The sequence below is a fragment of the Lucilia cuprina genome, chromosome 5 (genome assembly GCF_022045245.1).
Source record: "Lucilia cuprina isolate Lc7/37 chromosome 5, ASM2204524v1, whole genome shotgun sequence".
In the NCBI taxonomy this organism is placed as follows: domain Eukaryota; kingdom Metazoa; phylum Arthropoda; class Insecta; order Diptera; family Calliphoridae; genus Lucilia; species Lucilia cuprina.
Window position 1 is genome coordinate 63,921,709 of NC_060953.1, and position 12,817 is coordinate 63,934,525.

General features: G+C 23.4%; 1 protein-coding gene across 2 annotated transcripts in view; it reads left to right on the forward strand.

Moving 5' to 3' along the window:
* LOC111687838 (3-phosphoinositide-dependent protein kinase 1) overlaps positions 1–12,817 on the forward strand; it is a 37,689-nt gene that overhangs the window by 820 nt on the left and 24,052 nt on the right. Inside the window, exon 1 of one of the 2 annotated variants that reach the window (XM_046953306.1) lies at positions 7,966–8,337. The exons of the other annotated variant lie outside the window; for it this stretch is intronic. Within the exon in view, the coding sequence (XP_046809262.1) occupies positions 8,314–8,337 (24 nt within the window). The 5' untranslated portion in view covers positions 7,966–8,313. Of the gene's footprint in view, positions 1–7,965; positions 8,338–12,817 lie in introns of those variants that run through there. 2 annotated transcript variants of the gene reach the window in all.

Genomic DNA, 12,817 nt, shown 5'->3' on the forward strand with positions numbered 1-12,817 from the left:
TTAAAAGAAAATTAAAAATTTTTTGTTTTAAAATAGAAATTTATTTAAAAAATATATACCTAATCCAAATTTTAAAATTTATTTCAAATTTATTTTTTTTAATTTCTAAAAGTTTTAAATATTTTTATTAAGAAATTTCTTTAGTTTTGAAAAATTCTTCAAAATTTAAAAATTCATTTTTAATTTTTTTCCGAAATTTTAAAAATTTCAATAAATTTGGAAAGAATATTAAAAATTTAATTTAAAAAAATTTCTTTAAAATAAGAAAATTTTTTCAAAATTAAAAAATTTTGTCTTTCAGAATTTGATATTTTTTTTTTTAAATTTGAAACTTCCTCAAATTTTTGCAAATCTTTTAGACTTTTTCAGAAATTTCTTCAGTTTTGAAAAAATTGTTCAAAATTTCAAAATTATTTTTTTTTTTTTAATTTCATGAAATTAAAAAAAAGTATTTAAAAATAAATTTCATAAAATTTCTTCAAAATAATGTCTGCTAGAATTTGAAAATTTTTCAAAATTTTCCTCAAAGTGTCAAAATATGATTATTTTTTTGAAATCTTTTAGACTTTTATTTAGAAATTTTTTCATTTTTATATAAATTTTCAAAGTTTTGATTAAATTTTTTTCTGAAATTTTTTTTTTCGAAATAACATTTTTTCACAGTTTCTTTATAAAATTTGGTGTTAAAGATTTAAAAACTAAATTTTTGTTAATAATACAATTATTTTTTATAACAAATAATTTTTTATAACAGTGTATAACAGTTGCCATAAAAAAATTTTTTAACAGTATTTTCAAAAGAAAATTGTTTGTATAACAATTTTCGCTATTAAAAATTGCTGTATAACAGTTTTTTCATAAATAAATAGTGTGTGTACAGTTTTCTTTATAGAAAATGGCGTATAAAGTTTTCTTTGAAGAAAATTATATGTATAACAGTTTTCCCCATACAAATTTGTCTGTTTAATAGTTTTCTCTAATAGAAAAAATTGTTTATAACAGTTTTCCTCAAAGAAACTGTTCTATTTTACCGTAATTTTTTACAGAATTTTTTGTATAACAGTTTTCTCTAAAGCATATTGTATGAAAAATAGAATTCTTTATAAAAACATTTCAAAGAATATTGAATGTATAACACTTTTCTCTATAGAAAATTGTCTGTATTCTTTAGAAAAATGTATGTTTAACCGTGTCCTCTCTATGGGAGATTGTGTGTAAGTATTACAGTTTTCTCTAAAAAAGTGTTTATAAAAATTTTCTTCGTAGGAAATATTTTTTATAAAGTTTTCTATATACAAAAATTGTTTGTATAATATTTTTTAAATAGAAATTGTTTCCTTAACATTTTTCTCTATAGAAAATTTGTTTATAACAGTTTTTTTATATAAAAATTGGTGTTTAAACAGTTTTCTCTAATTTGTACAAAAAGGAGTTTGTAACTCTATTTTTTACAGACAACTTTGGTACCATTATAGAAAATTCATTTGCAACAAATTTTTTGTGTATAACAGTTTTTACTAAAGAAAATTATAAACCCAAACATAGCTATTCCCTAAAGAAAAACAATGTAGAAATATTATTATAGTTAAATATTTGTTTTAAAAGAATTATCTACGGAAAATTATTTCATAGATTTCTGTAAAAAAAAAAACACAAAAAATTCCTATTATTTTCAAATTTTACGTTAATTTTGAAAAACTTAAAAAAATTCCAAAGAATTGCCATTAAAATACTTCCAAAAATGTTAAGTACTCTGTAATTTGAAATGACCTTTAGACAAAAACAAAATAAATTAAAAGAGAAAAGCCAAACAAGTGGAACATAAGAGAAAACATTAACATAAAAAACCAAATAATACACAATAACTTAAGAGAAAATTTAACAACAACAATAATATTGATTTTCCCCCCCCCCTACAACAATATAATGTTTTGTAAACAAACTAAATAAACATAAGAAAATTATTAAAAATTAATAATAACAACAACAACAAAAAAACATACATAAATATTTTCTGCTGACTTAAGCAACAAGGAAGCGTAATATTAAACCCCTTGTTTTGTTTTCATTTTTTTATAGAAAAATAATGACACTTTATTACAAAAACAACAACATAATAAATATAGAGGCCAATTTAAAGTAAAATAAAAAAAAAACAACAACAAGACAATAAAAAAATAGACACAAGAAAGGCAAGAAAGAAAAAAAAACAAACCTCAACAAAAAAAAAACAATACTGCCAGACATACAGACAGTTAAATTGTATGGAAACGAGTACACCAAACGAAACGTCTACAACTGAAAACAAAAACACAGACAACACAAACAAACACACGCCATATACTAACAGTAGTATTAAATAACACTGGATGTGCAAAAAAAACAGAAAAACAGAAAAAAACAAAAACAAAATAAAGCACTAAAAATGTTAAATGTAGAAGAAGAAGACAACCAAAACAAATGTTATGTGAAAAACCAAAATAAACAGAGAAAGACAGCAAGAAAGAAAACTTGAAGAGTTTTTGGAGCAAGAGGAGAGAGAGAGAGAGAGAGAGGGCAAACTTAAAAAAACAAAAAGGGGGGTGTTAGTATTTTTTGTTTTGTTTTGGTTTTCTTGTTTTAGGGGTGATAAACAAACAGTTTAATTTAATAAAAGAAAATATAACAACAAAACAAAATACATACACAAGAACTTTTTTGAAGGAAAAAAAATGCGTAAATAATAATATTTTCAATTTGATTTGATTAATAAGTTAATTAAAATAATTTGTTTATTATATTGTTTATTTATTGTGTGTATTTATGTGTTTTTATACAAAAATATGTTTTCTTTTTTAATTTCTTTGTTATTTTTTTTTGTGTGGCAACACAAAGCCAAAGTGAAAGGTGTTTTTATTTGTTGTTGTTTGTTTTTTGCTTGATTTTGTTAAATTTGTTGTTTTTGTTGGTTTATACCTATTATTAAAAAAATATACCTAGTTAACTATTTTTCTTTGGTTTGTTTACAAATAGCGTAAAAGATACTTATCTTTCTATTGGTTTTTGTTATTGTTTTTCCTTTAAAACGTAAACAAAAATAAAATATACACTGAGAGAAATTTAATTAGTAACAATTATCAGAGCTCTTTAGACAGCTAAAGAACACTACAAATTTTTTCTATAAAAACACTATTAAACAAAAATATTTAAATTAAATTAAATTCTGCAATAAAAAAGTTTCTCTAAGCAATTTTCATTTCATTTTTTTTTTGTTTGTTTTTAAATGTCAAAATCTTGCAAAGTTTTTTGATGTTTTTAATAAAAATTGAAAATTTTTTAATAAACAACAAAGATTTTCTTTAAAATTTTGTAAAAAATTTTCCTTAATTTTATATGAAAATAATATAAATTACTTTTTGAAAAAAATTACAAATTTTAAATAAAAAAAACAAAATAAATTAACAATATTTTAATTTTAAAACACCACAAAAAAAACACACACACAATTAAGTGTTTTTGTATTTTGTGTGTTTTATTTTTCAAATTTTATATTGATTTTCAAAGTAGAATGACAATGACCTCAATAAAACAAAAACATTGTTTACGTTGTTTAAATACAACAACAAAAATAACCACAGAAAATTATATATAATTTATTTAAAATAAAAATTTTATTTTTTTTATAAAACAAAATTAAATTAATTATTGTTTATTTACTTTTATTACCCCCGTTAAAGTTTTGAATCAAATATCTTTCTTCTTTTTTTTTTATTTTTGAAAAATATCTTTTGTTCAAATTCATTCATTTATTATGAAAATTAACAGAAAAAATATGTACCTTTAATAAAAATGGATTGATTATGGTTTAATGTTTGTTAAAGATAATAATTGTGTTTGAAATTCCCACCTCTTATTTTTGTTATGTTTTACTAACTCCCTCTTTTCCCCGCTTTTTTTCACAATATAATAGTATTTCTTATGTTCTCTTTAGTAGTTAAGGCGCTCTCTGTTATATTTTTTTTTTTCCTTCATTACCAATGTTGTTGTTGTTTCTCTTGTCTTTAGCTTTGTGTGTTTATTTTTATGATTTTTTTTGCTGTTGTTGTTGGTGTTTAATGATACCGAAACGTAAGATGCTTTTTTAAGGTTTGTTATTGTTTTCTTTTTATATGCTGTGTACTCGCCCCAAACTTCCTTCCCTTCATTTTTCTCCACACATTATTTAAACATTGTAGAAAGAATGAAAACAATAAAAACACACATAACTATTAAAGCGCCACACACAGTTATTTCTGAAACAACAACAACTATTATGAATATTTTTTATACAATTTTCACAGTGTATTTCTCACTGTTTTAATGTTATGCTCCATGCTCTCAAAACTTGTAAGCTCTTTTCGTTTACTTACTCCACCATTATGGTAATGATAATTTAGCGTTTTTTTTTGTTAAGTTTTTCGTATGAATGAAAAATTTTTAGTTTTGTTTAAAATTTATAAAATATAAATAGATTAGTGATTAGATTAGTCCATATACTAGTTAATAGACTAGACTATAGACTAGACTATAGACTAGACTATATACTAGACTATAGACTAGACTATAGACTAGACTATAGACTAGAATATAGACTAGACTATAGACTAGACTATAGACTAGACTATAGACTAGACTATAGACTAGACTATAGACTAGACTATAGACTAGACTATAGACTAGACTACATATTAGACTATAGACTAGACTATAGTCTAGACTATACACTAAACTATAGACTAGACTATAGCCTAGACTATAGACTAGACTATAGACTAGACTATAGACTAGACTATAGACTAGACTATAGACTAGACTATAGACTAGACTATAGACTAGACTATAGACTAGACTATAGACTAGACTATAGACTAGACTATAGACTAGACTATAGACTAGACTATAGACTAGACTATAGACTAGACTATAGACTAGACTATAGACTAGACTATAGACTAGACTATAGACTAGACTATAGACTAGACTATAGACTAGACTATAGACTAGACTATAGACTAGACTATAGACTAGACTATAGACTAGACTATAGACTAGACTATAGACTAGACTATAGACTAGACTATAGACTAGACTATAGACTAGACTATAGACTAGACTATAGACTAGACTATAGACTAGACTATAGACTAGACTATAGACTAGACTATAGACTAGACTATAGACTAGACTATAGACTAGACTATAGACTAGACTATAGACTAGACTATAGACTAGACTATAGACTAGACTATAGACTAGACTATAGACTAGACTATAGACTAGACTATAGACTAGACTATAGACTAGACTATAGACTAGACTATAGATTAGACTATAGACTAGACTATAGACTAGACTATAGATTAGACTATAGACTAGACTAAAGACTAGACTATAGATTAGACTATAGACTAGACTATAGACTTGGCTATAAACTAGACTATAGACTAGACTATAGCCTAGACTATAGACTAGACTATAGACTAAGTAGATTATAGACTAGACTATAGACTAGACTATAAACAAGACTATAGACTAGAATATATACTAGACTATAGAATAGATTATAGACTAGATTATAGACTAGATTATAGACTAGATTATAGACTATACTATAGACTAGACTATAGACTGGACTATAGACTAGACTATAGACTAGACTATAGACTAGACTATAAACTAGACTATAGACTAGACTATAGACTAGACTATAAACTAGACTATAGACTAGACTATAGACTAGACTATAAACTAGACTATAGACTAGACTATAGAATAGACTATAGACTAGACTGTAAACTAGACTATAGACTAGACTATAGAATAGACTATAGACTGTAGATAAGACTATAGACTAGACTATACTAGACTATAGACTAGACTATAGAATAGACTATAGACTAGACTGTAAACTAGACTATAGACTAGACTATAGACTGTAGATAAGACTATAGACTAGACTATACTAGACTATAGACTCGACTATAGACTATCCTAGAACCTAGAATCATGAACTTTTTACAGTATATAAAGTAGATTTTAATGTAATGTATTGTTAACATTGTTCTAGAAAGCACGAGAGTTTATGAGAGCAAAAAGAAACTGTTATTTCTAAATTTGTTTTTGTTTATGTATTATACAATGGGGAGCTTATTTTTATGGTATTTTTTTTTTCGATTGTCTTACCGAGCCGGGGCAGGGAGCAAAACATATTTTTCTCATAATATTAAATGTTTGTTATCAGTGTTTGAGTGTGTCTGCAAATAAGTATTTGTGAGTAAAATAAAAAACGGTGTATATTATAGCTGTTGTTATTGTAGTATGTATATTATACACACAGGTCGGTTGGTTGGTCGTCAACATCGTCAGAGACGATGTCGTTATATACATTCATTCTTGATTAGTTTTTTGTGGCGCTTACATTAAAAAACGGAATATTTACTCAATAAAAAGAATTCAAAACTAAATTAATAGAAAAAAATTTAGAATAATAGAAAAATTACAAAATAATGCAAATCCTATATTAATAAAATAAATAATTTCGAAATTTTTAAAGAAATTATGGTGTTCATTGTAGTAAATTTTATAAAAATAGCAGAAAATTTTGTGTTTTTTATGTTTTAAAAAAGTTATTGCAAAAAAAAATCTTATGTGATATTTTAAGAAAAAAAATAGTAAAAAAATTCATGTCTAATGGAAAAAAAAGAATCACCGTTTGTGTTTGTTAAATTATAATTTAAAATAATTAAGTGAAAATTTTCTTTAAATTAATAACTTAAGAAAAAATTTTTTGTTATATATAATATTACAATAAGTGGAGAAGTAGCAAAAAAATCTAAATATTTTGATAATAAAGGAAAATTCCTTCAAATACTAAAAAAAACAACAACAACAATAATAACTAGAAAATTAAACGAATGCCGAACACCAAAAACCGATTATTAAAGTGTTATTTAACCAGAAATAGAGAAAAGAGAGCGAGAGTACATTAAGCATAAACAAAAAGCTCCTCATTTTTTTGCCTACAATATAGAAAAAGAGAGAGCAAAATAGATAATATGGTGGAAGCGCAGAGCATAAAATGTTGAAGAAGCAAATAAGCGAAAGCCATAAAATAATAGGCTCCAATTACTATGTACTCTATACTAGGGGACGTTTTTACTATTATTTTGACGCATTGCAGTTTGAAATTTAATAAAAAATATATATAATAAAAACAACAACAATAATAATAATATTTTTGTAATAAATATTAGACAAACAAAATTCTTGTTTTGTTTTTCTATGCTCAGCAAACAAACTCGTCGTCTACTCTCCTAATATAAAATATTTGTGAGTGTGTGTGTTTTTTTATAACCTTGAGCAAACAGCAACTAAACTATACTACAATAACAACAACAGAGAGTAAAAACTACAACAACTAGTAAAATTTCATTCATAAAAAAAATTGTAAAATAAAAATACTTGAAACTACTACAACAACTTATATCTAATAAAAATAATTAAAGAAACCTAGAAAAAATTTGTTTAAATTTGAAAAAAATAAAATACACAAACCAAATTGTTGTTTTACTTGTTTTTTTAAGCTAAAAATAAACAACCGTTAACATTTTTTTGTTTTCGCTTTTTTCCGCTCTCTATTAAATTGTGTTTATGTATAACAGTACCCTAAAAAAACGAAAAAAAAAACGTTATAATCTCTTTGTTTACATCTCGAAAAATATAACAATAACAGCAACAAAATAAAGAAAATTTCCTATTATCAATTATAATAATAACAAATATGCAATTTATTGTTTAATAAACAGCTAGAGCAAAAACAAATTAAAACACCAAAAAGAAAAAAGAGATCAAAATATAATAACCACAATAACAAAAACAAGCAAAAAAAAGTATACGCGTGTTAACCATAAAAAATAAAACAATAACAACAACAAATATATTTGCACTGTTAAAATTTATTTATTTATTTGTGGTGTTAAAGTGTGTTTGTGTGTATATTGTCATTTTGTGTTCATAAAATAAAGAAAAAAAAAAAAAACAGCAACAACAACAACAACCTACAGCAAATTCTAGCTAAACTTGTTAGCCTAGTGTTAGCCATATAGTTGTTTTTTGTTAAAAAAATTTAAACCAAAACAACATAAATTTAATTAAAAAACTAAATAATAAACAAAAAATAAAAATATATAAATAAATATACTACTCTCTCGCTCTGTGCTTTAATTAAAACATCATAAACTAATCAAAAAATAAATTTAGAAAAATTTACAAAAAACTCATTTTAGAAACAATTTAATGGGAAAATTACAACTATTAGAGGTATTAAAATGCAGTTTTTAACTTATATTATACGTTTTTAAGCAAAATATTAATAATAGTAATGTTAATAAAATTTTAAGATTTATAAAAAGTAAACACACCAACCTACATACATACATACTAACATATTCACTTATTTACACAAAACGAAAAGAAAAAAAAACAAAAATTCTAACCTTTAACAAAACAATAACAAACCTTCAAAATAAACACAACATTTAGAGAAAGTAAAATTATTTACAAAATTAAACTAGAAATTATTATATTTATTGTTTAAAAGAAATTCTTAATTTAATAAAATTTTCAATACAATTTGCCATTTACTTTTTTTTTTTTTAGCAAGAAGAAGAAGAAATTTTGTTCATTGCACTATATTGCTCTCTTTCCCTCTACTTACAAAACAATAACAAAGCAAAACATAAACAAACTAAAACCTAAAAGAAAAACTATTTGTCCTTAATTTGTTTCAAGAAAATTTCAATTTTTTAAATATTAAAAAGCAAAAATCATTAATTTTTTTAATAATTAATAAATTTTCATAATTTTTTTAGTAAGATAGTTTTAAATTTTAGTAAAATTGTTGGTTTTTTCGAGAGAGTTTTTTAATAATATAAAGAAATATGCCTTCAGAGTAGAGTTAGATTTTGTGAACAAAAAAAATTGTGTTTAATGTTTCAAATTACAATATTTCTTATATAATTTTGTATTTGTTTATATATTTATCTTTGCAATAATGAATTTTTAGTTAATTTTTGCTTAATTCTAAAAAAAATTCCGAGTTTTAGCAAAATTTCCATGACACACTTCCCACACACTTCATTCTTTTGTCAGGAAGCAGAGTTTTTATCAAAACTCTTCATCGTAATCAAATATTTATATTTTTCAAGTATTTTTGCTTAATTATAATAAATTTTAGTTCAAAAAGTAAACTTTTTTAGTACTCTTACGATTGTGGCCGATAGTTTCGTTAGATACAGGTGTCGCTAAGTTGACAAACTTTAGTCTAGTATAACTCGGTTCGTAAAGGAGCAAAGATCTAAAAGCCGTGATACACAGTTGTCAGATCTTACAACGTTGTCAGTAAAATATTTAAAAAATATCAATAAAAATCATCTGAACTAACAATTTTCTTTTGCAAGATTGTCAGAAAAAGCATTACATGACAATATTACAAAACAAAATTTGTAAGTTGTCAGTGTTATTAGTCATTTTCTGCACATTTTACTGTCAAAGTTCAACTAGAGACCTATTACAATCTAATAAATCTTAATCATTTCTAGTTTTCAGTAAGATGTCGTGAATCATATCATAGATTAGTAGATAATCCTTGATCACCTATACTTTATAAGTCGAGAGAGTATGATAATGGTATTTCCAAATCAGTAAGTTTAGAAAAGCTACTTTGCAAGAACTTTTTTAAAGAAATTAAACATGTTTTTTATATTTGATCATTCAAATCGAGGTTTACTTCGATTCTACTTACATCGTTCATTGAAATAAATCAATTATTCATATTCATAAACAAATTTTTTATAAAATTTTTGCCAAAAAAATTTTAAAAAATTTTCCTTAAAAATATTTTGTAAATTAATATAAAAAATAGCAACAACACTTTGTCAGCCTTTATAAACGTTGGAAAATATCTACATATATGTATATATAATATTTTTATTTATTTATTTACTGACTGACTGACGTCTATAACTGTCTAGACACATAATTTTTTTTCTATACATTTTATTTTAAATAAATATAATTTAAAATTGAAACTGTCATGTTTGAAATGTTTATAAAATGCAAATAAACAAACAAACATACACTTTTTGTCATTGTTATTGTTGTTTGATTTTTTTTTAAATGTTTGCTAAATTTCTTTAAACATTTGAAAAATTTTTATTTAATTTTTTTGTTTTTTTCTTTTGCTAGTCTTTAATTTATCTAATATATTAAATAAAAACAATTTAAATTGTTGTTATTGTTTTATATATGTATAAAGAAAAAATGTTTAAATTGATGCCAAGTGTGTGTGTGTTTTTTTTTAATTTTATTTTAACAGCAAGGTGGTTGGTTTCAAATGGGATGCTAAATTTTTTATTTAATTTTTTTTTTATTATATAGTTGTTTATTTTGTTTATTTAAAAGAAATTGTTTCAATAAAATATTTGCTAAATTGTGGCAATTTAATAGATATAAAAAAGTAATTAAAAAAGCATTTTCAAGGTTTTTTTTAACAAAAATTAACGGATTTTTTTGAAATTATTAAATAAACTTTACTTAAAACTTAATAATAATGAACTAATGTTTTGACTAAGCTGCCAACACTCTATGTCTTCAACATGGCGTCAGTTTTATTCGTTCAATTTTAGCTAATAATCAGGCTGATGTGATGATGTTGATAGAATGAAAAAAAAAAACACTTTTTATTAGTGTAATATAAATAAAAAATGCAAAAAAATACTAAATAAATGCAACATTAGCAGCCAAAATCTAAAGGTGCAAGTGGCGACGAAGAGCCTCTGTGCCAGATTTGTTGTTATTTGTTTTTTTTACAACAATTTTTACAACCCAGTCAGCCATCTCTAACCAGTCAAGCAAACAACAACTGTTTGCCGTCAGCCTGACTGACTCTACTCTTGTCTACCTATTCTGCTGCTAATGCAAACATTGATTCTAACAACTAACTTTTTTTTTTTTGTTATTATAGCTGATTATACCACAGACCTTTTTATAGTTATATATCTATTTTATATTTATGCAATTGCAGGCAATTGTTTCTTTTTTTTTCTTCTACACGAAATTAGCTTAAAATAAACTTTTAAAAACACCCACCTAAAATCCATTAAATTGAAAGAAACAGTAGAAGAAAATGTATGGCCAGGAAATGTTTTTGGCCACAAGAAGTTTATTATTTTGGAAAAACATGTTTACTTGTTTGTAGATGTTGGTGTATGTGTGTGTTTTAAGGAAATTATTGTTTACTGGCAACATGCAACACAATATTTTTCTTGCATGCAATTTTTAATTTACACAAAAATTATTTAAATTTTGTTTAAAATCTTGTTTTTTTTTTTTTTGGTAAAAAAAGAAAAATTTATTTGTTTATTATAAAAGTTTTTTTAGCTAAATATGTTATAAAATTAAATTTAAAGTAAAATTTCAAAAAAAAATTAGGTTAGAGTAAAAAATATTGAAAAAATTTTGAAAATTTAGTTAAAAAAAACTTTAAAGTTTAAAAAAAAACGTTAAATATATTCAATTTATTAAAATGATTTAAAAATTTTAAGTTTACTTAAAAATTACAATATTTCTTATATAATATTGTATTTGTTTATATATTTAACTTTGCAAATAATGAATTTTTAATTAATTTTTGCATAATTTTAAGAAAATTCCGAGTTTTAGCAAAATTTCCATTTCCACACTTCCCACACACTTCATTCTTTTGTCAGAAAGCAGAGTTTTTATCAAAACTCTTTATCGTTATCAAAATTTTAAATTTTTTAAGTATTTTTACTTAATTATAATAAATTAAAGTTCTAAAAGTTAACTTATTTTAATACTCTTACGATTGTGGCTAAGTTTGACAACATTTAGTCGAGTATAACTCATGACGGAGCAAAGATCTAAAAGCAGTGATACACAATTGTCAGATCTTACAACGTTGTCAGTAAAATATTTAGAAAATATCAATAACAATCGTCTGAACTAACAATTTGCTTTTGCAACATTGTCAGAAAAAGCATTACATGACAATATTACAAAACAAAAATTTGTAAGTTGTCAGTGTTATTAGAAATTTTATGCACATTTTACTGTCAACGTTGTAAGATCTAACAACAGTGTATATATAGCATAATTGTCGTTGAAACGTTACTAATCAGTTAGTTTAGAAAAGTAATTATTAAAACTTTAAAGAAAAATTAAAAACTTTTAGTTTGAACTAAAAAAAATTTTGAAAAATACTTTATTTTTATATTTAAATAAGAAAATTCTTTTAAAATTTTAATGTATTTATCTAAATTCCCAATTATTTAATATAAAAACATGTTAACAAACAAATTTGATTGATTATTAAATGAGCCGCTAAAGTTCTTAAAGTTTTGTATAGATCACACGTTTTGGCATTAATTTGAATATGTCAGCTTTTTGTTTTATTATATATATTTTTTTAAACTTTTGCGTAAAATTTAATTTATTTCAAGGACTTGTTAGTTGGTATAACAAATATACAATTTCATTTTTGTATACACATTTTTTTGCTAAACTTTTTGCTTGTTCTCTTTTTGTATAAACATTTTTTTTAATTGCTGTTTATATTAAACAATTTAAAGTTTTATTTGTTTATTTGCTAACTGTAAACAAAGAAAAAAATTTGCACATACACACACACTAACGAAAAAAAATTAAATGTTTAAAAATAGTTTTAAAAAATTTATAAATAAAATTTATGGCTTTAGATTTATGGGGGAGTTGTTTTTTT